Source organism: Lissotriton helveticus, chromosome 6, assembly GCF_964261635.1.
Source record: "Lissotriton helveticus chromosome 6, aLisHel1.1, whole genome shotgun sequence".
Classification (NCBI taxonomy): Eukaryota; Metazoa; Chordata; class Amphibia; order Caudata; family Salamandridae; genus Lissotriton; species Lissotriton helveticus.
In genome coordinates, this window is record NC_136067.1 from 384,231,542 (window position 1) to 384,257,978 (window position 26,437).

The 26,437-nt window shown below is 47.1% G+C and overlaps 1 protein-coding gene across 4 annotated transcripts in view; it reads right to left on the bottom strand.

The window, feature by feature from the left end:
• Nucleotides 1-26,437, bottom strand: part of ASAP2 (ArfGAP with SH3 domain, ankyrin repeat and PH domain 2) — a 1,060,322-nt gene that overhangs the window by 231,572 nt on the left and 802,313 nt on the right. For all 4 annotated transcript variants that reach the window (XM_078647831.1, XM_078647829.1, XM_078647830.1 and 1 more), the window contains exon 20: nucleotides 3,157-3,224. In XM_078647831.1, the coding sequence (XP_078503957.1) occupies nucleotides 3,157-3,224 (68 nt within the window). The remainder of the gene's footprint in view (nucleotides 1-3,156; nucleotides 3,225-26,437) is intronic.

Below are 26,437 nucleotides of genomic sequence, written 5' to 3' on the forward strand. Positions count from 1 at the left end.
TGGCCAAGAGGGCCGCAACTTCCTGCTGAAGAAGCGCCAAGAGATCCCCCAACATGCGGTGGTATTGAGGTGGCATGGCTGGAGGGGTGGTCTTAAGGGGGAGGGAGTAGCCCCTTCGGACTATTTTTAAAACCCACCGGTCCGATGTGATGGTGCGCCAGTGGGGGAGGTGATGGTCAAGCCTGCTGCCCACTGGCGGCTGATGGGCCTGAAAGCTCCGACTAGGAAGGTTTGGAGGCAGTAGTGGCTGGGGTGGAGGTAAACTGACCCGCCCGCTGATCCCTTGGTCCGCCACAGCGGAACCAGCCTCTGCGGCCACGCTGGGATGTTTTCTGCGCAGGCTTGTGGCTCTGTTGCGAACACTTCGAGTGCCACGAAAGGAGTGAAAAGCAGCCGGCAGAGGAGGGCGAACTGCGGAGAGCACCAAGAACTTGGCCGTAGCCCGTGAGTCTTTAAACCGCTCCAACGCGTGGTCTGCTTTGTCGCTGAAGAGGCGACGGCCATCAAAGGGCATGTCCATAAGTGTGTTTGGACATCCCCCGAAAATCCAGTTGTCCTCAACCAGGCGTGGGGTCGAACCGCCACCGTCGTTGCCATTGATCTGCCCAGTGAGTCGGCAGTGTCTATGCCACAACGAATCATGAACTGCGTCTCTCCCCTCTGCAATAGCCTGGGAGAGAGCGGTCAGGGCCTCCTCTGGACACTGAGGCAGCACTTGCGCCACCGTATCCCACAGAGAGTGGGAATATTGGCCCAAGAGGCATGCAGTGTTCACGGACCGCAGCGCAGAACTGGCGTAAGAAAAAAACTTCTTTCCGAACTGATCCAGTTTCTTGGATTCCCTATCCGGGGGTGTGGAAGGGAAGGCAGTCGGGGAAGTTGAGGCTTGGACAACCAAACTCTCAGGAGTGGGTGTTGAGAGAGGAAAATGGGGTCTCCCGGAGCCGGGCGATGGGTTGGGTCACGTTCCTATCCACAGGAGCCCCTGTGGTGAGCCTGGACCAAGTGCCCAAAAGAACATCAGAAAGTGCTTTGTTGAAGGGAAGCAGCGGCTCCACAGAAGTAGCTCCTGGTTGAAGAACTTCTGTCAGGAGGTTAGTCCAGATGGCTACTATATGGAGCTCAAGGTGGAGGGCCTCGGCCGCCCTACGCAACACCACTGCATAACTTGCACCTCCTCCATAGCCACGGTAGGAGGAGATAACATGCCAAGGTCTGGTGAGATATTCAGAACACTGGCATTCCCCAACTCCTCTGCCCAGTCCTATTCAGACTCGCAAGCAGCTGCGATAGGATCCTCAGACCACTCCCAGTCTCCCCCTTCCTCCTCAGGCTGGTGTACAGGCTGAAAATAAGGGATAGGGACATGGGGATAGAAATCCCAGAGCGGCGTTGAAAACGGCATCGAGTGACGCCGCTTCCACTTCGGGCCTGAAACCGGGGCCGACATCATCACGAGGAGCGGGTGATGTCGGAAGTGGTGCCGCCGGGGCGACGTCGGTGGAGGTGTTACAAGGTCAACCGGCGTCGACCGGGATCCAGGCATGGATCCAGGGGTGTCCTGGAGTGCCGGAGCAGATGTCGGTTCCGGGGCCGGAGCCGGAGCCACCGGCGGTGAAAGGCGAGGACCCCCGCGCGGGACTCGAAGGCGCACCGGTGAGACCCAACGGCCCAAAGATGCGAGCCATGGCCGTCAGGAATTCCTGCATCTGGGCTGGGGTCGCCGACGCACCCCGAAAGGGCAGGTAGGCTGGTGGCGACTGCATAGGCTCCGCCAGAGCCGCGGAGGAGGCACCACTCACCCCTCGCGTGACCGGCGAGGGGTCAGAAAACAATGTTGTTTCTTCAACTTCTTGTGCTTCGCCTTACCTGACCCCGAGTGCGAAGACTGTGATCCCGAAGACCGATGGTGATGACTCCGCGCATGGTCTCTCGATCTCCCACGGAACCTCGATCGGCGTGGAGCCGACTGCTGGGCAGGTCTTGGGGTCTTTGTCACGCCCCAGGCAGAAAAGACACACTCAGTGCGGGTCCATCACTGACATACGGTGACAGTCCTCGCAGGACTTAAAACCGGGCATCCTAACTGCATCTTAGGAGTCGAAAACTCAATGAAAAAATTGGAGACAAAAATCCTCCCAAAAAAAGGATTCCTGCTCTTCCCGGATCTGAGCTTGCCTGCGCGGAAAAAGAAAGAACTGATGTCAGTGCGCGTGGGCGGTGTCTAAGTAGCGCCCTCGCCGTCATCTCGGCGACCATGACGCCAACGACAGACACGGAGCCGCACAACGCCACCTACCGACGCGTAGGGGTAATGCTGACAAAAACTTTCTGGATCCAGTCTGACACCTGGGGGTAATTTTAAGGTAAAGAATCTATCACTATGTGTTTCTTTCAGATTAAAGGTACAAAGTGAGCCTTAACGAATACACTGCTTTAGGGTAACTGCATGTTTTTCTTCCTCCTCAGAAAAGGTATATTTCCTTGTGGAGGAAGCCACAACCCCATCCCCGCAAATGTTGGGTATGGTCATTCCCATTCCCATCCAGGAAACAGATTTAGTTCTATCCATAACAGAAGTAAATCAACAAATAGTTCCAGAAAGGGAAATTGTTGTGGAACCGATTATGAATACCGAAAACAAGTACATCTGTGAGTGCTACAAAACTTTCCAGGGGACTTCATCCTCCGAACGCCCACACCCATCCCTGGGAAAATAAAATCCTTTTACAAGTTTAAAACAATTTGCTGCGATTTACAAGGATTAATACTCCTGTAGAAATCAATTTGCCGGTTAGTTGGAGTGACCTGTGAAAATGACTTTGTGAATAGGGTCACCACTTCCAAGTCCTGGCAAATCTCATGTGCATTTAAGAAACTTACACCAAAGACGGTTGTAGTTCAACACATAAGGGAAATGAGCACTGCACTCATTAGCTGTGTATGTATGGGGCTCCTCTGTATCTGTTTGCAATTCACAAACAGTTTTCAAGTATGCAATAATGCCTCGGTGGCTACTACAAATGAACTATCATTTCAGATCTGTTGTTCGTTAAAACATTTACATGTCGTCAGTTTCTTTTTCGACTCTTTCAAATTCCTTATTGATGATTTGATTTTAAAGAAGAATCTAAATAACACTAGCAAAAAACATACCAAGTCTTCACACTGTGTATGCTTAAGGCGTCTGGCAATGTCTAGCGGCGTCTCTCCTGCTTCATTAGCTGCAAAACAATGCAACAAAAAGTAGACATAATTTACATTTACAAATGTAAAATGCAACAGCTACAACAGAGATTACCTCTTTAAACCTCGGAAAATAAATTAGCCATTGTGTTTTCTGTGTGTTTATCAAAAGGAAATAACCAGCCATTTGGTGAGATCTATTCGGGCCAAGCCATGACACAAACTTTTAGCACCAGTGCTGCGTGATAAATATAGAATATTCCAGGAACAAATTTCATACAATTAGTTCTGAAACCAAACTCTGATGCTTTCTTTTGTTTTGATAAATAACAAAAAACTGCCTTGAGCTCCACAAGTGAAAACGCCCTCTAAGAATGCAGGTTATACACAAAAACACGTCAAGAACTTTTTTTTTAATGTTCGTGTGACGAGATCCGGTCACATTTCAGACCCATGAGCACAAATGTGGAACGTATATATTACTTCAATGTTTTTATTGTCATGCAATAATTAAACCTACCCACAATCAAGTGACGATACCGTGCAATGATCTTGCTCACCAGAGGTACATACTAACATTCAATGGAAAAGCTAAAAAAACAGTATGCCTGCCAGCACCTCTAGCAATACAACCATCTTAGCATGCTACATAGTGCTGTCCCACCTCCTTTCATGGCTTCACTAAATAGAGGATTGGTTTACTCTAGGCTGAAAATACAGTAAAAAGGTGGAATAACTCTCATTGGGAAGAAGACACTGTTACAAAGGTTCAGGGAAGTTTGTAATGATGGATACTTGTTTAAATTACAGAATTTTAGCTATGCATGTATAGAAGTCCATCTGCACGCTTGGTACCACTTAAACATTTTTTGGTGCCATATAACATCATTTGAGTCACAAGTTCCCACTTGTCCGCTGCGCGGAGGTGACTGAACATGATGTTTCCTAGGGTAATAATGGCAGTGATAGACTCGTGTGTAACAAAGGGTAGGGGAGGACAAGGATCAACTGTGATCCAGTAGGGCTTTGATTACCATTCAGAGAAAAGAGAATGGAAGGTCCGGCCGCAGTCGTAGCCCTAGATATCAAGACAACAAGAGAGATGACTGGGCTGTTCCTAGGGGGAGAAAGAAAGAAGGAAAAGGTCACTAAGGTATAAGGGCTAGTGCTCAATGGAGGACCACCCCTGGGTATCCAATTTGTTGGATATAATGGCCTCACACACCCTTGCGAGTGTCATGCTTCATCATAGGCAATGCTTCTTATCGGGCAGGCGGTGCAATGCCCAACGGGCTCACCTCAAAGTGGACCACACCACTTGCACTTTAGCCCCGGTCCAATCTGGGAAACCAAAGTTCCCATGAACACCGGCTGCCCTTGATTTTAATTGTGGTAGAAGACCACCAGAATAAAATTGTTTTCCGGTACCTTGTACCACATTTTATCCTCACCCGCACTATCTACTCTGTCCTGGCCCTTCACCCCCACTTCACCCATAGGCAGTAGGATAAAAGATCTCCGATAAAGAGCCCCTCTATGGTGTACAATACTAAGCTTGTGTGCTCATTAGAGCAAGTAAAAATTAGTAATTGTGAAGCCGGCCTCTTTTCCATCAAGGTATCCCCCGAATGTACAATTATGGGTTTTCTCCTATACCGCCCCCCCCGGGAGCATCAAGCAGTTTGCTGATAGCCTACTGGAATCGGTTGTTCAACCGGCTCTACGTTACAAGAAATTCCTTATATTAGGCGACCTCAACATACATTTTGAGGATGTAAACTGTGCTGAGGCACAATCTTTGACTGTCTCATTAAAATCACTGATGCTTACTCTCTTAGGTGAGATGCCAACTCACCAGGCGGGTCATCTTTTAGATCCCATATTTGCTCATTGGAATGGGGCAAGGGTGTTAACTCCCATTAGGATTTTGTGGTCTGATCATTACTGTTAGACCTGGCATCATTGGCATGAGTCTCTCCTCCATTTTTTCTGTTTGCCTCCTCTGTTTACGATGTTTTTGCTGGTAAATGCTTTGGGCACTGTGCCACTGCTGATCAGTGCCACAGTGCAAGTGCTCCCTATGTGAAATTGCTGTATTGATTGAATTCCATGTTTGGCTTATTTGGTTTACTGTCAGTCCCTAGTAGAGTGCACCAGGAGTGCCAGGGCTTGTAAATACAAATGCTGCTAGTGGACCTGCAGCACGTGTTGTGCCACCCACAAGAGCGGCCTAGTAAAAGTATGTCTGAAGGTCTACCATTGCTAGACCACGTGCAGTCTGGTACTCTCACGCAGACTGCGCAAGTACACCTACTTGCCAGTCCCTAAACCTTCCCTTAACTTCATGTTAGTGACCCCTATGGTAGGCCCACGGGCAGGGTGCATTGTAAGCATAAGGTAGGACAAGCCTGACAAGGTTGGCATGTCCTAATAGTGAATTACAGCCATATTCGTTTTTCACTAGTGTAAGGTAACCTGCTCTCCATCAGTTAGAATGGGCTGCCAGGAATATTAATGCTATAATCCTAGCGGGCTCGGGGAGCATGGTGCAATGTCGAGTTTGGTATCCCTGAACTCAGGGTTTAATAACGCATCCGTTTGTGTGGATGGTTTTTGGACTCTGTGTTTGAAAATAGCACTTTTAGAAAGTAGCTATTTTCTTGTCTAACTGTCTACCGGTCTCTGCTGGTTCTGGTGTGCGTATGACAGGAGCTGGGTGGCTCCAGAGGTCTCAATGAGTCAGTGTGGGATGAGTGGGGCATTTGCATTGAGAGTAGGGGAAGAGTAGCTCCTGATAGCCTGCCCTGCCTGATACAATGCTGGCTCCGCCCCCCTGCCAGGCGACTGATGACCCTGTGCCTGCCTGGGACTTTCCTGGCCCACCTCCTGCCGGGCTACTGATGGCCCTGCCCCTGCCAGTGACAATGCTGGCTCCGCTCCTGCTGGGCGTCTGAAGACTCTGCCCTGCACAGTGAATAGGCCAGGTGCTTCGGCCTGGCAACACCCACAACAAACCCAAGATGGGGGGAAATTCCCCTGCATGGACAAAGGGATCAAAGCCAAAAAGGGGTATAAGAGAAGGACCCCTGAACCAAGAATTTAGATCACTTCTGACAAGGAAACCTGAACCAAGGACAAGAAGCCTACTGATCTAAGGACTGCCTACCCCTTCTGCCAGAGTGCTGTTTGTTGGGGGAATCCTGCATTGCTTCTTTATTTTTGCCAAGGAACCAGGAGAGAGGAACTGTGTGTGTACTCTCAATCTTTGCTAAGAAAATCTCCAAGGGCTGGAAGAGTGCCAGTCTCCTGTTGAAGTCACAGGGCTAAAGGACTTCATCTGCTTATAGTGCTGTTTGCTGGAACTTGTGACTCCAGCACCTCTGAAAGAATCCAGCAATCTCGACGCCGACGGACGCCGCCGAATCCAGCGCGACATCGTGAGTAACGGCTCCAGTGTCCCGCTTCCTCGACGCCGGCCCCGATCGACGCCAGCAACAACGCCAGTGAGTAGTGAGTTCGGCTCCAGCTCCAAGTGACCTCGTGTCGGCACCGCTGCTGATCGCATCGACTTCGAGCCCTCTCGACGCCGTGAGCGCTGCTCACTCTTGCAACATCGACATCGACGACGCCGTATCCTGCTTCATCTCGTGAGCGCTGCTCCTGCCTGACTTCGGTCGATGCCGCTGCAGATCGCCCCGACTCCGAGGCCCGATCGACGCCGAAGACGCGACGCCGGACATCTCGACGCCGCTGATCATCGAGTGCTTCACTTTTCCAAGGTACTGTGTTGTGGGGGTCTGTGCGACTCCGGGCTCGACGTAGCGCTCCTCGCGGTCGACGCCGAACCTTTGGATTAACTTTGCCTCGACGTCGTGTGACTCCCGTGTGGGTTACATTGTTGCCAAGAACTGTGTCTTAAAGAAGAATAGTTGCTTTTGATACTAAAGACTTTGTGCTAAGAAGAAACCGTGCTTGAACTGTTATTTTTCCTTCCAAGAGTATTTATTAAGACTGTGGTATATTTTGTCGTTATTTGGTCTTGTGCTAAGCCTTATATAAAAATCCTTATTTTTATAATACTACTGTGTCGTGTCCATTTGTAGTGTATTCACTTTATTACTGTATGTGGTCATAAATGCTTAACGCACTGCCTCTGAGATAAGCCTGTCTGCTTTGCCAAGCAGGGGTTATCTAAGTGTGTGATCCCCTTGCCCTGACTAGAAAAGGTGTGTCCCTATTTGTCAGAAGTGTATACCTCTGCCAACTAGAGACAGCCGCTTCTAACAATTACCTTATTCCACTCATAATAACAGATTTGTCTGTAGGAGAAACATGTAAGAAACCCACAGATTCTAAACGCAGGAACTGGAAAAAATGTACCCAGAAGGCATTTGAATGTATGCTAATGCAGGATAAGCCCCCGCTTATACCTTTAAAAATGCACGGATGGAGTATGAAGAATGGATATCGAAGGTGCTAGACAAGGTGGCCCCATGGACCCTAAAAGTCCCAGTACGTAAGCCTAGGTCGGCCCCTTGGTATACCAATGATTTGCGCGCGGTTAAAGCCAGATGTAAAAGATTGGAACGTCTGTGGCGCAAGGATTATGACACAGCCCGGAAAGAGTCATATAGGATCAGTCTGAAGGAGTACCATGGAAGGATTAATAAGGCCAAGTGAGAATTTATCCAAGGGAGGATAGATTCCTCGGAAAATTCCTCCAAAGAGCTCTTTCTAATTTATAAAGAGCTCACGGTGCTTACAAGGGTAGAGACTAAAGATCTCTATTCCACGGAGATATGCGAATCTAACGCAGATCATTTTGTGAATAAAGTGGAACAGATTTATATGTCCTTTCAGCAGGATCCAGTCGATGAAAACTCTGTGGGGGATACCTGCCATGCACCTATTAAGAAAGCCCATCTTAAGGAATTCATGGTGCCCCCAAGGGAGGAACTGATAAATCTTATTATGAGTATCCAGTCAGGATCCCCTTTAGATGTGGCTCAGCCTAAAATTCTAAGGGAGCAGGTTCATCTCCTGTGGAATTATATAGGCAATCTGGCGATCCTCTCGTTTCAAGAAAGACATTTGCCTGAGGAATGGAAACTGGCACAGGTAGTTCCCATTAAAAAAAAGGCTAACTTGAATATTTTCCAATTGGATAACCTCCGGCCCATTTCCCTTCTTCCTTTCTGTGCCAAGGTGGTAGAAAAATTGGTGAATAACCAGCTGGTCAAATTTATGGAGGACAATCATCTCCTACATGCTTCCCAGTTTGGTTTTAGGTCCAAACATTCTACAGAGACTGCCCTCCTTTCCTCAACAGAGCTGCTTCGTCAGAGAGTAGATGAAGGACAGACTGCCGCTCTAATATTGCTGGACTTAAGAGCGGCATTTGATACCGTGTCGCACTCTAAACTTCTGACCAGTTTGAGCGAGTTGGGGGTTGAGGGGCCAGCATATGAATGGATGGTCTCTTTTTTGGCGGACAGAAAATTCCAAATACACTGTCCCCCCTTTAGGTCCACGTCCCGAATCCTAAAACAAGGGGTCCCGCAGGGCTCTATTTTGAGCCCTACGTTGTTTAATCTCTATATGGAACCCCTGGCCAGGATGGTGGAGTGCTACGGGGTGGACATTGTATCCTATGCGGATGATACGCAACTGGTGGTTACTCTATCCCACAACCCAGTTGAGACGGCGGACAACTTCTCCGCATGTCTGGTATCACTTGCAGCTTGGATGAAGAGCAATTGCCTTCGCCTTAATGGCAATAAGACTGAACTATTGGGGATTGTCCCTTCTCCATCCATTTGGTCATCCGCATGGTGGCCCATGGAATTGGGTCCGACACCTGCCCCCTCTAACACAGTGAAGAACTTGGGTGTTTTGTTGGACACCAATCTTTCATACTCCCAACATATTGCAAAGATAGCAGGGAAATGTTATGGCATATTGAAGGTCCTGCGCAAAATCTTGGATCTCCTACCTATTACAGCTAGGAAAATATTAGTGCATGCCTTGGCCACGTCCCATCTTGACTACGGGAACTCCCTGCTGTGTGGCCTTAGTAATAAGAGCGTGAACCAGCTGCAATATGTGCAAAATGCGGCGGCTAGGTTGGTTTTAAAGCTGCCTAGGAAGTCCTCGGGGAAATGTGCGTTACAGACCTTGCACTGGCTCCCCGTGAGAGAACGCATTCGGTTTAAGACCATGTGCATTAGTCATCGGATTGCACATGGCAAGGGCCCGATGCATCTTCATAGGTTACTTACCATATACTGCCCGTAATGCCTTTTGAGATCTATGGGTAGTATGCAGTTCTCGGTCCCCCGCATTTACAAATCTCGGATGGGTGGGCGCTCTTTCAGGTTCTTGGCAAGTAAGCAGTGGAATGATCTTCCTGTTGAGCTCCGTATGGAACCGTCGGAAATTAGATTCCGACAGAAACTCAAGAAGTATTTGTTCCCTGTAGCTTAATATCTTCCTAGCGTTCCCCCTCCCCCTGTCTCCTTTCCCTGTGTAGGTAGTGATCTCTATTCTTATTTTAAGTGGGAATGCATCCTAGCGCAGAGACGCACTGTTTTAGTGTTTTCAGGCGCTTAATAAATGTTTTTATTATTATTATTATTATTATTATTATTAAGGACTCTTTGGGGAAATGGGCGAGTAATAAACAATCTACAGGCAAATCAGCTTTTTATTCTAATGGGAGTTATTTCCTATTCAGATTCTCAATTACTTCAAAAACAATTTAGGTTTTGGAGGGAGTGATCTCATATAACAAGAGAAAATGGCAATCAGCGTATTAATGAGATCTTTATTGACTGATTATTGAAAATCATTAGAGATATGAAGCTATATGCACATTAAGTCCTATAAATAATTTACAAAGGGGATGCTATATTGAATGCAGTAAAAATTCCATAAAACTCAAAGCAGTATTGCTACAAATGTTATGAAGCTTTGAGGGTAACATGCCGTACTGGAAGCATGGACACCAAGTATACACATATACACATCATACAAAGTAAAGTTTTATATCAAATTGTATATAATAGCATGCCATTCAAAGAGTTAATATCATATTCACATCTTTAAAAATCCCAATTCATGAATCCAATAAAACAAAATAAAACTATGATATGACAACATATTAATCTTCTTAAACATGCTTCCGAACTAATAAGAATTTACTAAACTCAACCTCAAACAAGTATAAAATGTATCCTAATCAGTCAAGTGCCTACCTACTTTATGTTGTACGCGCTTATGACATAGCGAATAATGTGCCTGCATGCTTCCCAGGCTATGGGAGATTTAAGTCCTGGTTCAGCATGTTATCTTTTGTGCGAATAAACGTAACAAATTGGGTGGTTAGGTGAGCTAATTGCCTGGAAAGACAACATATTATAGCTTGAGGGTTGGTTCTCACTGTCTGATTAAAACCAGGTTTCAGCAGGGCTTGCTGCTCTTTTAGCATGTGTGGGCAAATGCACACCACGAGTAATAGAGTTTAATTTGAGGCGCCACAGAGAAAGCAGCTGTTCGATGGCCATTTTTGTATCCAAACTGGGGTTCTATCCTTTGTTGGATATCTTCAAAATCTTAACCTAAGAAATTGGTCTTTGATAAATTGCAGAAGGTGTGTCAATAGATATGATTGAAGCTCTATCTTGTTTAACTAATTGATAACCGCCCAAGCATGCTTATTCCCCACAAGAGCCTCCATGTCTAACAATAAATATAGAAATTTAGTTGATCGATTTACTATCCCCATGAGAGAAGTTTTGTTTATATTCAAATAGCCAAAAGGCAGAACATGAAAAGTCTGAAGACTCTCAGTTAAATAGTTTCTCCAGACACTTGCATAGTTGTATTTCATTAGTTCTTGCCAGCACTTATTTGCTAAAGTACCAAGTTAGGAAGAATAAAAGGGATATAAAGTTTTTAAAAATGCCGATTGGCTCACTAGGGTTTGGTTGGTCAAGCCAAATTCCAGAAGGACATTAGCATGGCCAATATTTTTTCGAATATTAAAAATAGATGTAAACACTTGAAGTTGCAAGCTGTCCAGGAGTTTGGAATTTTTACCTCAAAATATTACTGGCCCATAAGCCAAGGAGGCTTTACCTTCATGGTTCTAACTAAGAACTCATGACTAGGACATAGACGCTTATTTCGCAATGTTCTAAAGGCAAATGTAAAAGATGTAGCCTTTGCTCTTAAAATATTAAAATGATTTTTAAAATATACTCTATCGTCAAGCATAATTCCTTAAATACTTGTAAGTTTAAACAGTTTCAATTGATGACCCATGTAATTTCTATTCACTCATACCGAATTTAGAGTGGCCCATCGACATTATTTTAGTTTTCTTTATATTAATTTGTAGGCTATTGGCTATAATGTAGTTATTAAATGTATCTATTAGTCGTTGTAGGTCTAATGGAGTATGACTAAGCAATATGGTGCAGTCAACGGCCTGTAAGTATGTTATGTTGGTACCTGGAAAGTCTGGCGAGTGAGGATTGAATATTTTGTAAATGGAGAGGTAGGTCTGCTATGGACAGTCTGAAAACGGCTACCAAAAAGCATACTGGACCAATGATCTTCCAAACAACGAGTTACTTCTATTATGAAATCTTCGGTAATAATGTTTTACAAATTTATGTCACTCAAACCCAAAAGCTGCCTTGTAAACAGATTTTACTTTGCAAGTTGTTTTTCTCGAGGAAGCTTTATGATAAGGCGTCATGCATTGATACTCCTCCCCCTCGAGGCATTGCGCATGTCTTTCCTTAGAAAGTTTTGTTTTTGCAGTAAAGGGTGTGAGGATATTGTCTGCTTTGTAAGCGTTCTTTTGTTATACATGCTGCTAAGTAGGTACTTTGTCACCATCTAATACCTGCTGGGGAGATGGGAGGGTGTATGTTAATCTGCAGCACTACACGCTATGAATAGATGCTTACAGGGTAAGTAACATAATCCATTTGTAGCATGTGTTGGCTGCAGATACACATGCTATCCATAGACTGTAAAGCAGTACCCATCCATGCAGTGGCTTTAGGGATGAGATGGTGCAGTTGTTTAAAAAAAATAATGTTTGATGGGCAGTTTGTCCAACAAGAGCTTGATGTCTTGGTTGAACATCCACACAATATGTTAAAACTGGACGCTGTGTTTTATCTACGTGAAATGAAAATGAAACAATAAAAGAGAAATAAAAAATTGAAGAACTCTCAATACGGACGTTATAACTGTCCTTCTTGATAAAGTTTTGTTGTATAGTGCACCTGTGCTTTTGTCTTAAAATGTTTCGTAAAAGTGTATGGATTTATCCATGTTGCTGCTTTGCAAATATCATTGAGAGAGATATTTCCAATAAAAGCCATGGTTGTTCCTTTTTAGGTCTCGCCACATAGCACGAATGCGCTGCATAGGAAAAAGACCTTTAGCCATCGCAACACTTTTGCAGGCAAAAACGTGCATGCGTTGCATTGCTTCCAATGGCAACTCGTGCACGTTTGGAGATTCCCTTGCGGGAGCAAGCAGTGTCACCATATGTGAGCAATTATCGCGCCTTGGTGCTCGCTCCCGCAAGGGAAACCTGAGCAGGCCCCCTCCTCCCACCCCTCTCCCTGCTGCCGCACGACATGCGAGCTTGTCTTTTCTTCATTTGATTACATTTTTACACGCATTCCGGCTTAGTTTCACTAATAATTTTAATCAAGTTGTTAATTGGAAAACACGCAATAGCCTTGATGTATCGAAGGGTAACGATTCGAAGGGGGAACCTGTTAATTAAGAGGAGGGCTCCAGTTTACAAACTAGCACAGCATTTGCAGAGTCGAGGGTTCACCTGACTTCTCAGGGTCACACAGCAGAAGCGGGTTCTTTCTGGAAAGGTTAGGTTCGGTGTTTGTGAATGACCGAGGCAATGTCAACCTTACGCGTTACTTTGTTACATATTTCGACTACTTTTGTACATTTTCCGGTGCACAAACCATGAGTTATAGTCATAGATCCAGGCTGGCGCAAAGCAGTCCTTTTGCACTGTATTCTGAATGCTAGCACTACCCCCTTAATATGCAAGTAATAACGTTTCTTAAGGCCCCGCTCTCTCCACTTGGCACAAGCCTGCCTGCTTTTATAGTTTGTATCTTTTTTTCTCAAGTCGTTATATCTGTTTTTTCCAAAACACTCCTACTCTAGGTTAAAATTCGCTGCTCCCTCTGTCCCTGTTTTTCTATGCACCCTTGTTTTCCTGACCAGGTTCACTTTCCTCAAGGCTACTTGCACCCTGGGTCTAGGTGCCTGGAGATTCTCTTTCCTCCATGCTGTCTGTCCCAGGCTCCGTGGATAGATATTGAAAAATTTGTAGATAGGTCGCTGGATCAGGGGCTTAGATAGGTAGGTGGACAGACAGGTATGTCAGTAATGAAGGATAAACCATAGGATAAAGGCAAAGCTCGACTATCTGTGACCACTGAAAGAACAAATACCTAAAGAGGATAATATACTCTGATGGGCCAGAAATGTATATGGCATTGGAAGGCCTGTGCCAAGAGCCCCTCACATGAAGTCGAGGCACGAGCCCCTCACATGAAGTCGAGGCACAAGCCCCTCACTCCTCAGTTCCAAAGGTGCTTACTCTACCCTCTCTGCCAGTATCCATCCCCTCGTGTGGGTTATTCCAAAGCACCCCAAGGGACAGGAAGCTGCCCTATAAACCAGCATCTACAGGAACCTTAGGAATTAAGGTGGAGATTAGAGGCAATTTTACATTTTCATCCCATCCCAGATACATGAAAAACTCTGTGTGGCTGAGCTTAGGCCAAAGACACCCCATCTTCAGAAGCAACTGTTGAGGCTGTCTGAAGGGATCTACCGTGGTTGGTTTAATCTGTATGCGTACAGAAGTGCATACTAACTCTGTGACAGGCCGTCCACCACAGTAAGCCTCATAGTTCCATAATCCGTGGCAGGGCCTTTCAGGACAATCTAAGACAAGACACAGCCAATGTCGTCTCACCTTTGTACGTCCCACTGTGTCTGTGGAACTCACTCAATATAAACATTAAAAGGACAAAGGGACTTCACCTGCCCAGCAGTGAGGCCTACTAATGCCTACTTTAGTGGCAACCACATGGAGCTGGGGAGGGGCGGTGGGAGAAAAGGAGAGTGTGAAAGCAGGGAAAACACTAGTTCTCAAAGTTATTTTACTATGTCACTTTCTAGAAATAACTCTTATTTGAGGACAAGGAGGTCAGTGAGGTGCAAAGTGAGGTGAGGCTGTCATCCTGATCATGGGCTTTTAGAAGAACAATGATTGCCTTCAGAGGTCTGACCTAATTAGTGGAATCCATGATACCAAAACAAGTGCTGTCAACGCTAATAGGTCTGGCCTTGGAGAGTCATTGTTACATTTGATATATTCTTCATTTACATTACAATTTCAAATCACCTTTATTGCTTTTCAAATAACAGTACAAAAACACAAGACAGTACGATAAAAAATAATATGATACCAGGAAATAAAATGCGTTATGGCAGATGAGTATGACATTGTGACGAGGAAACTAATAACATTTAAAACAAGCATTGGCATAGCCAATAGGTCTTGCCTTTAGGACCTCATAAGTTTTTAGCCATGCAACAGTTAATGTTGTTGCAGTAGGAATATTGTGCTGCATAACTAAATAAGTATAAGGTCCCAAAGGCGAGACCTATTGGCTATGCCAATGCTTGTTTCCTTGTTGAATGAGCTCTTGGTGCATGTGGTAATGTTCCTTTTGCTTTTGCATAACATATATGAATGCAATTAACAATCCATCTTGCTATACCAGCTTCGGATATAGCATTTCCTTTTGTTGGATTAGTACAGGAGACAAAAAGTTGGTTATTTTTCTGAAGGGTTTAAGTATGTTCCACATATTATATATGCGCCCTTTAATATTTAAGGTGTGTAAGGAACAATCTGCACCAGTTTGTGGTTTTGGAAAGAAAACTGGTAGTTCCAAGGTTTGTTTGAAGTGAAATGGCAAAATAACCTTGGGTAAACATTTGGGGTTGGTACGTAAACACACTTTGTCTTTGAAGACTTGGAAAGAAGGCTCTTCAATTGTGATAGTATGTATTTCGCTGACCCTTACTAATGATGTTACTGTGACTAGGAAAGCTATTTCCATGTTGAAAATTGTATTTGACAACTGTGTAATGGATGTCTGAATGCAAAGCTTTGGAATTTTGCATTTTCCTTTTGTTTCAAAAAGGTCTATTGTGGGGGGCGTGGCTAGCAGCTGGAGATGGCGGCAGCGTAGAAGGCGAGCTCCGGGATTGAAGCGGCCTCCTGGTAGATCCGAACACTAATCCGGCAGTTAAAACTTCCCGGCGGGAAGGTACCGAGGCCCAGGACCGGGCGGCACAACCGGCGGAAGACAGAACGAGACTCCGACGACGGGAAGTGAAGATCGTCACTTAGCCCGCTCAGGCCGCAGAGAAGAACAGGAGCCGGGGCACTGCCTGGCGCGGAGAGCCGACCGGAAGTGCTGCGGGCTGGGCGAAGGGACACCGGAAGTCACCGCTCGTGGAGGAGCTCCGAGTGCGAGAGGGATCCGCGGACCGGCGCTGACTACAGACCCAGGTACCGGTGACCCGGGGGGTGGATATCGCCGACCGCGGACCTGGCCGTTGGACTGAGGAGGACGGACATGCCGAGGCTTCCGATCGACAAGGTGCCTGAGGCATAGGAGTGCGGAAGGGCTACAAAAATCAGCGCGGGACCCTGATCGCGCCACAGGGGTCAGAGGGTGACATTCTCCATACCACGGACTACCCGGTGAGGGGAATCGTCGACCCCAGAACACCCACTGGACAGTGGCACAGGGGCAAGAACTGGCGCACCAGCTCATAAATCTGATACAGTCGCCTATAGTTGGACTTGGTGTCCCGGTCACAGACCCGGTCTCCTAGTGGGAAAACAGTGCTTCAATCATTCCTATCGGGGCGTGGATATATCCGGCCCCGCTCTCCTGCTATACGGACGGGCGGTCCACATCGCCGGCGGCGGTGCCACTGAGCGCGGCGGCTGGGGAACGCCGCATACACATTGGCAGGAGCGAACACGTTGGGGGCTTCCCTGCTGTGGCAGAAGTGGGCCCGGCCTGAGATCTGGGGCTACCACAGACTGCGCCAACCATCGATGGCCTAAAGGGGTCACGGCGAGGAAGATATCCGAAGAGCTGCATCACCCACGACACCTTTGCCACGGATAACCTGCACCACCTCGGAAACGCAAGCGAGTATACTCGGCGGAGCATAAGGCGACGTAGCCACTACCAACAAAATTGAGATCGATTTGCACCCTGAGAGCGACGCACGGAGCTGGCTGCACCCACCAGTGGCCTGAGAGAAGGGGGAGAGACCGCCATCGCCCGGTGGCCAGCATAACGGCTCGGCCCGAATACCTCCGAAAGCTACAAGAAAAGCTGAGAGCCTCCACCGGGCACGCCTCCCGACGGACCCAGCTCCCTAAGGACGCTATTCGCAACGGATCTTCTGCTGCCGGGCGCCACTGCAATACTCACCGAAATGGCCGGTAAAGGGCCGAAGGGAGGGAACACACAGGCACGTCTTGAAAAGTACGCTTATGATAAAACACCTTCCTCCCCAACGGACGCCAAAATACAGGCGAGCAAAACGGCCGAAACTGCAGGGGGTAAGAAAGCGACTCTGGACGATGTGATGCGGGCCCTGACGCAAGTTCAGGCGACGGTGGGGTCGATATCAACAGAAATCACACTAATAAGAGCGGACTTCCACAAAATGTCGGAAAAAGTGAACACAATGGAGATAGTGACCAACTCCTTAGTGGAGGATGTATCGGAGCTGCAAATAAGCATGAAACGGATCTCGAAAGAAAATAAGGACCTCCGTGAAAAACTGGATGACCAGGAAGGGCGCTCAAGACGGAACAACATCCGCATAATTGGGGTTCCGGAATCGGAAGACACAAGAGTGATGGACCTGTATGTGGAGGAGCTGATCAAACAAGAACTTAAGCCTAAGGGTCTTTCCGCCTTTCTCTCAGTGGAAAGGGCGCACCGAGTCCCGGGGGGACGCCCGAAACCTGGCGCTACCCCACAGCCGATCATTGCACGGCTCTTCAATTTCAGGGACAGGGATGCGATCTTACAAGCAGCAAGAAACTCACCCCCCATTAAAATCCAAAACTCCACATTGGCGTTCTTTCCGGACTATACGGCGGAGGTCGCACGTAGGAGGAGAACATTCTTTGAAGTGAAAAAAGAACTTAGGGCAAGAGGGATTCCTTATGCGATGCTCTTCCCAGCCAAATTGAGGATAGTGGCGGACAATAAAACTTGGTTCTTCGACACACCGGAGGCAGCACAGGACTGGCTGGAGACCGACGGGCCTACCTCGCCGTTCCAACAGATCTAACAAACACCGCTCTATCGGACCTCGCCCGGACACCCAGGCGTCCGGTGAAGACATGGATCTACACTCACCCCTGAGCGAAATTCAAGAGAATGAAGATAACGAAGAACAATGACTTCCCGATGTTACCGTTATAGACCAAAAGCAACACTGACCGGGCGTGTCGCCAAGGACACTGGGCGGAGGTCCTCCGTGGACAAGAAGGGGGGCCGCCGACTCCGGAGAGTCCTTCACCCCAGCGAGCAAGTACTGTGTTTCGGGTTTGGGTCAGGCACTCTGCTGAGTTGGGGGGGCGGGCAGTTCTAAGTCCGTCTAGCAGGGGGGCAGGGAGGGGGGGAGTTGGGGGTCGGGAGGTTTTGCATTTTCTAGAATGTTCCTCAGGTCACGATTGGATTTACATGGCACACGCACACAGTATAGCGAGAACCCGGCAATGCATTAGCCCGCACTTAATACGACACGTAGGTACCCTTAACCACAGAGGTAATGGCACACACCACACGAGCTGACACAGGGAGGGGGGATCCTAGGATGGGACCAGTGACACCACTCCACCTTATGTCTTGGAATGTGAGGGGTTTAGGGGACAAGGTCAAACGGGGCTTAGTACTGCAAAGTATAAGAAGATTCACTCCGGCCCTGGTCCTGCTACAGGAGACACACGTAACAGGCACAGCAACACATGCCCTAGACAGGAAAGGCTACCGTATGATTTTCCATTCAGAATTTACTAGGGGGTCCCGTGGTACAGGGATCCTAATGCACCGATCCTCCAGGTACATACTCCAGTCCACGAAAATAGACACACAGGGGCGCTTTGCAGCGGCACATGGACAGTGGGAGGGGAGACCGCTAAATGTGGTCTCGGTATATATCCCGCCGGCACTGCACGCAGTCGCTCTCCCAGAATTGGGGAAATTTCTGTTGGAACTCCCGGAAGGAGATCTCATCTTGGGAGGGGACTTCAACGCGGTGGTACACAATACTCTAGACAGATTCCCGATACGAACACAGACCCCCGGACCTTCCCGGCTGAGTGGCTTCCTAGAGGCACAGGGTTTGACGGACCTTTGGAGGAGACACCACCCGACCGATCAACAGTACACGTACCACTCAGCGGTCCATGATAGTTTATCGCGGATCGACTATTTCCTGACACTGGGACACGGACTCCTCACGGTTGACAACGTACAGATTAGGCCGAGGAGTATCTCGGATCACTCCCCGCTGACACTGGTTCTCTCCAACCCAGAGCGGACCCGTAAACGCATCTACCCGATCTACCCGGGATACCTTAAGGTGCCACTAGTGGCTAAAACACTTAAAAAAGCGACAAGGTGCTACCTCGCTGAAAACTCAGGATCAGTATCATCGCCCTCTGTCCTGTGGGAAGCCTATAAAACGGTTCTGCGAGGACAAGCTATATCCACTATAACAAGGTATAAACGCACCCAAAAACAGGAACTAATAGACTTAGAGGACGAAAACCATATGGCTAATCCGACGAAGGACACGCTGCACACGCTTCGGCTGTGTCAGCAACGTCATACAGATCTTATACGCCGTAGAGTAGTGGAGAATATAACGGCCACAACGCAAAGGATATACGATGTAGGGGACAAAGCAAGTAAGCTCCTAGCTTGGCTGGAGAAGAATCGGGCTTGACAGCGGACTATACTACAACTGAAAGACTCTGCGGGTGTAATACAAACCCGTCCTTCACTGATAGTAGAACTACTGGCAGATCATTACCAAACAGTGTATTCCCCTGAAGTAGATGTTCCACAGGAAATGGCAGAGACAGCTCTCATGGGAATACCCACCCGCACCTTGTCGCAGGACAATGTGGACGAGCTAGAAGCAGACCTAACTGCTGAGGAGATACAGACGGCTATTACTGCGTTACAATTACATTCAGGGAAAGCCTTGGGTCCCAATGGGATACCGATTGAATGGTACAAAACCATGTCGGAGACGCTTACCACACCTCTACTCAACATGTTTACGGACAGTCTGGTACAGGGGCAATTGCCGCCTGACCAGCGAGTGGCTACCATCATAGCGATCCCGAAACCCGGCAAATCGCCGGAGGATTGCGGCTCATACCGTCCAATATCCCTCCTTAACGCCGAAAGCAAAATCTTGGCGAAACTACTGGCCAACAGACTATTGCCTCACCTCACACACTTAATACATTCAGACCAGTCGGGATTTATGCCGCACAGGAGTACGGCAATGAATCTCAGGCGATTGCATGGTGTGATGGCGCGGGCCCCATTATTGACGGAGCCTGCGGCAGTCCTCTCGCTTGACGCCAAAATGGCATTTGATTTGGTGGAATGGCGTTACCTTTTCGCAGTCCTACAGCAGATGGGTTTCGGCCCAAAATTCATAGCGTGGATTAGGCTATTGTATAAAAACCCTGTGGCGCGAGTGACGGCAAATGGTCACATCTCGAGAGAAATACCGCTGGAAAGGGGTACGAGACAAGGCTGCCCGCTCTCGCCGCTACTGTTTGCCTTGGTGCTGGAGCCTTTGGCCACTATCATTAGGACCACCCAGCTACTGCGGGGCATAAACTGGGGAGACAACTGGGAGGACAGAGTGTCACTATATGCTGACGATATGTTAATATACCTTACAGACCTGGCGGTAAGTATCCCGGTGTTATTGGCGGTCTGCGAGCGCCACGGTAGAGCTTCAGGCTATAAAATCAACTGGACGAAATCGGTGATTTACATGCTGCACGGACCGCCGCCGCATCTAAGTGAGGAATGCCCTTTATTATTGGAGACCGTCTCCTTCAGATACTAAGGGATCCAAATAACGCGAGATCACACAGCCTTTCAGGACCTGAATCTACGACCGCTGCTCGACAGATTGAAAGCGGATGTAAGACACTGGAAGGCCCTCCCGCTAACATTACTGGGCAGAGCGGCGCTTTTCAAAATGATGGCGCTGCCCCGCATCCTATATGTCTTGGAAAACACGCCGACGATGGTCCCATCGTCCTTTTTCAGACAGGTATCAGGTCAACTGTCAGGCCTATTATGGGGAGATCGACCAGCTAGGGTCGCACATGTGAAACTGATTAGAGATTGGTACAGTGGGGGGATAGCACTCCCAAACTTGGAACTGTACTATTGGGCGGCTCACCTCAAGGTGATCAACCAATGGGTTCATGCGCCGCAGGACGACCCTGCCTATTTAGCGGACAGACGGCAGCTAGGCACTAACACCCTTCTGGCTCCGCTCTACAACAAAGGATTAAAGGCAAAATTGATCGGCCCAACTAAACACAGTGACACTGTGGCATAAAGCCCAAACACGACTGAAGTTGGAGGGTGTGATCACACGGCTTACGCCCTTGTGGGACTCCCACTCCCTGGGTAATCTGAGACACAGCAAAGGATTTGCCCAATGGGACAGCATCGGGATCTCCACGGTGGGTGATATGTGGACGACGGATGGGGTGGTTCCGTTTGAGACCCTGAGAGAGCAGTACGGGATGGGCATTACGGAGACGTACCGATACATGCAGATTAGACATGCATTATTGACTGCAATTAAGCCAGGCACTTCGGTCCCAGAGTCGGCTCCACTGGAAGATCGGGTGCTCACAGACTACATGGAAGCCAGCGCCACCTCCCTCACATATCGCAAACTGATAAACAACCTACCCGACCCATTGCAGAAACTAAAAGAGAAATGGGAGGACGAGATAGGGAAGTTAGATGAGACGAATTGGAATGCTGCTCTGGCGTCACCTAGGGAAGCTGGAATCTCGGCGAGATTCCGACTGGTACAATTTAAAATACTCCACCGGGTATACTACACGCGCACTACCTTACACAAAATCCGGAGGGCAGACCACCCTTACTGCTTGAGAAACTGCGGAGAAGAAGGCACATTGTTCCACACCCTGTGGTCCTGCCCCAGTATGATGGATTACTGGCGGCGTGTGACGCGCACTATTGCCCAGACACTACGAGTCCCCGTCACGCCTGACCCTAGAGTATGTTTGTTGCATGTATGGGGCCCAAACGACCTAACACCGCACGGCCGGCAATGGGTGGTGATTGGAGTGATGTTGGCAAAGCGGGACATAGCGCAAAAATGGGGGGCGTCGGCTGCACCGACCTTAGCGCAGTGGATGGATGTGCTCATGGTGATGGAAAGGGCGGTGTATCAACAAAGAGCTAATCCACGTAAATGGAATAAACTATGGTTGCCCTGCAACACATACAGGGGGGAGCTGTGTGAGCCACTTCCGGAAGAGGAGGATGTAGATAGTTCAGGGGATGAAGATGACGTAGAGTAGGCGAGAAGGGGGAGGTGGGGGTACACGACGGCGGGGAGGAATCCAGGGACTCCCGGGCTCTCCTGGTACAGACAATAGATATGCGATCTGTGGGATACAAGGCCTTCACCGCTATACTGTTACAACTAAAATAAGGCATAGTATATCTTGACGACTGCTGAATATCCAATCTGAGAACCTCAAAGTTCAAAGTTATGTATTAATATGGAAAAGTTGCGCTAACGGTTGGATGTAGCTGAATGTTGACGCTACTCCGACGAATGAATACAGCTGCTGATTTGTCTGTTAAGATGCAACAATCAAATAAATTTTTTTTTAAAAAAAGGTCTATTGTGGGTATTCCCCACCTTTGGAAGTATGTTTGTAGTAATGTACTGTGTCTCTCCCATTCATGCACCAGCTAGTGTGTTCTGCTGAGGAGATCTACCATGGTGGTCTCCTCTCCTGGTATGTATTGTGCAAGGAGATGGATCTTGTGATTGTTGGGCCATTTCCATATTTTCTGAGCCAACTGGCACAATTGTATGGAATAGGCCCCCCCCCCTGTTTTTGTATGTCATACAAGGCAGTCATATTGTCTGTGCGTCGAAGGGCTGTCTTTAATGTTATGTTTGTGAGAAAAGCTTGGAGAGCCATGGAAATGGCTAATAGCTCCAACATGTTGATGTGTAGCAATTGTTGTTGTGGTGTCCAGTGTCCCTGAACTACAATATCCTTCATATGAGCTCCCCATCCCAGAAGTAATGCATCTGTTGTGATTGTTATTTGCGGAATTAGAACCTTGAAGACTCTCCCTGCTAAAATGTTCTGATTGTTTCACCATGATAGAGCTTGATGAACCTTTGGTGAAACAAACACCAGATCTTCCAGATTTCCTCCAGCTTGTGACTACTGAGATGCTAAACACTCCTGGTGGGGTCTCATGAGTAGGCGAGTATGAGGTACTATTGCTATACAAGAAGCAATCATTCCTAAAAGTCTCATTATTGTTTTCACTGGTAGGTGATGATGTGGCTGAAAAAGATCCAGTTGGTTCTGGAGATTGAGAACCCTTTGGGGATCGGGGTAAGCAGTCACCGAAATGGCATCAAGAATTGACCCTAGATAAGGTTGAATTTGAGATGGTTGGAGATGTGATTTTGCCACATTGATTGAGAAACCCAACTGATCAGGTAAATCTATTGTTTTTTTTGTGTCTGATACACATTTGTATTCATCTGGACTCTTAATCAGCCAATCCTCAAGATAAGGAAACACAAGAATGCTTTCTCTGAATAGTTTTGCTGCTACTACTGCTAGACATTTTGCGAATAGCCTTGGAGCTGTTGTTACTCCAAAGGGTAGGACTTTGAATTGATAATGATGTCCACTTACCACAAATCTCAGAAGCGTTCTGTGTGCTGGATGTATTGGAATATGAAAGTAAGCATCCTTCAGGTCTAATAAGGCCATAAAGTCACAGTTTTGAAGTAATTGAATTACATCTTGTAGTGTGACCATGTAAAATTAGTCTAACAGTATGTAGCGATTTAGTGGCCGTAGATCCAGAATGGGTCTTAGGTTTCCATCTTTTTTGGTTTTTAGAAAGTAAACAGAGTAAACCCCTTTGTTTTGGTATTTGTATGGAACTTTCTTGATGGCCCCTTGTTGCAGTAATGTCTTTACTTCTTCTGTGAGCAGGTGTCGATGTTGTGGATTTAATACCTGAATGTTTGGTGGACTATTTTGGTGGTTGTTGGAGTAACTCCAGGCAATATCATTGTTTGATAATGTCTACGACCCATTGGTCTGATGTAATGTTTTGCCACAATAGATGGGAACCTTGTACCCCTCCACCCCCGGACAGGCAATGTGCAGTCAGGGGGTGGAGGAAGGGGAGTATTAGCAAGCCATTTTGTAGCGGTGGTGGAAGAGCCCTTGTCGGGTGTGCATCTTCCTCCAACTTTGTTGTTTTTGTATCCTCCCCAATAATAACCATGCCATTGTTGAATGGTATTGCTACTGTTGGCCTTGATAGGAAGTATTTTCTGTGGTAGAGGTTTTTGTAGCGCCTCTACCTTGGTACTTATGAAAGGGCTGTTGTTTCTGTGTAGTGGTTTGTAAAGCACCCATAGACTTTGCAGTATTGGTGTCTTTTTTAATCTTTTCTAATTGATAATCTACTGCATGCCCAAAAAGATGTTCTCCATAAGAAGGTACATTTAAAATATGTTGTTGTACCTCAGGTTTGAAGCCAGAAATGCGTAGCCATGCATGCCTTCTGAGCATAGTAGAAGTATTTATGCCCCTAGCCGTAGTGTCAGCTCCATCTAAGGCACATTTGAATGTAGCATTTGAAATTATCTTCCATTCATTGACTAGATGTCCCCCTTCTTCCTGTATTCCTCTGGAAGATGTTGCATGAGCGCCTGTATCTCATCGCAGGTAGCTCTGTTATAGCGTGAGAAGAGTCCCACAGTTTGCAATCCTCCAATTGTTTGTATGGCCTGTAGCAACTCTTTTTGCTGCTGCCTCTATTTTTTTCTTTTCTTTATCTGGAGGAGGTGCTTCTCCAGTGTCTTGTGCAATAACTCTCTTCCTGGCAGTGGTGACAACAATGTGAATCTGCAGGAGGATGACCTCGAATATATATTGGGTTGGTTGGTGAGGCTTTGTATTTCCTTTCAAAGCATGGAGTTAGGACTCTTGATTTTACTGGGTCCTTGAACACCTCTTTAGCTTCATTCAGGATAGATCCAATCATGGGCAAATATTGAACAGTACATTCTGTGCATGATAAGGTTTCAACCAGAAAGTCACTTTTCTCCTCTGTTGAATACAGGTGGAAATTAGGATATTCAGCAACTCTTTGGGGAGAATGCTTTGTGGGCACAGGTTGATCTATATCATAATAGTCTTCGCTTGGGTCAGGTGTGTCCTCATTTTGTGTGTGTGTACCACGGGAATCAGTGTCCTGTATTTATCCCTCGTCTTCTCCTTGTGGAGATGTTGAACACGTGTTAGGTGAAGCAGGTACACTAAAACCTATAGGACCTGTGCCTCTAGTTTCTTGGATTATAAATTATTGTGGAGGCTCAGAACGTTATCTTTCTTCTGCCTTTCTTTTTGCAGTCTCCTTTCTTTTTTGTTGCATGGACTGTTGTAGTCTTTCAAATACTAATCCGTGATCTTCAGTGGGCTTAGTAGTTTGTGTCTTCTGTTTCCGGTGTGCAGTTGTTGTGCTTTTAGAAACACTCTATTTTGTAGAACTACTGGAATCGGGGTTTTTCTTCTGTGTAGCAGTGTCCATGGTGTTGCTCAGAACTCGGTTCCAAAGTTTAAAACTTTGTTCCGGTAGATTCCGAATGCTTTTTCGGATCCGATATGTGTGTCTTGGAGCTCTTTGGTGGCAATGCTTTTATCAGTTCCGATTGATGCCTTGGTTTCGAAGGCTTGGTTGGAGTCGATGTGGTCTTCAGTGCCGTAATAGTTTTGAAATCATCCCCAATTTGATGCCTGGCCACCCGATCAGGATTGAGAATACTCTTGCCCAATTCTTGGTCACAGTGTCGGCCTGCTCCAGAAGGTTGTGGCGCACCATGACGGGGTATTGATGGTGGCGAATGTATAACCTTTTTATGGGGGGGTAGTAGTACTCACAGTACATGGCATCGTCTTAGTTCTCATTCCAGAGTCTGTGATCAGCACCGGTGATGTGGGTTGTACCGGAGCTAGTTCTTCCCCCAGAAGATACTTCTGTAGTGTTGGCTGGCTATTACCGTCCCGCCTCGTGCTTGGAGCGCTGGCTTTGCTATCCGTGCAGCGGCTGGACTCTGCCTCAGCTGCGTGCTCCATATTATGTGCAAACCTTCGAACCCATTGTGATCGAAGATTCTTTTTATTTTTAAACAATGCACAAATGGCGCACTGTTTTTGTTTGTGCTCCAGAGAGAGGCACAAGTTACAGTCATGTGTGTCGGAGTGTGCATACTTGGCTCCACATCGGAAACACGGTCTGAAGAGTTCTTTATCGTCTCCATAATCCAGAGATGATCATTCTTGACAGTTTACTGTAATTTGGGAAGTCCTACCCCGGTGTAGAAATCAAATCCGGTGATTACCTTTGTCCCTTTAGTCGTGCGGTGTCAAATCTTGAATATCTTGGATGTAATCCGTCCGAGCCCGATGACGGAAAAAAACTTTCTGAGGAACAAAGACTTAGACATGCGTAATGTCTTGAGGGGGAGGTGAATTGACATTTGATGCCGATCATAAAGCTTCCTTGAGGAAATCAACTTGCAAAGTCCGAGCCCAACACTAGATGGCAGGAGTATGCATAGCATGTGTATCTGCAGCCAACACATGCTACGAATAGGTACTTACCTTCAGTAATTATCTTTCTGGTGGATACTTTATCTACCTGCAGATTCCTCTCTTTGTATACTATCAAGCCTAGACGGGATTCAGACACTTTTGAAATAGCTCTTC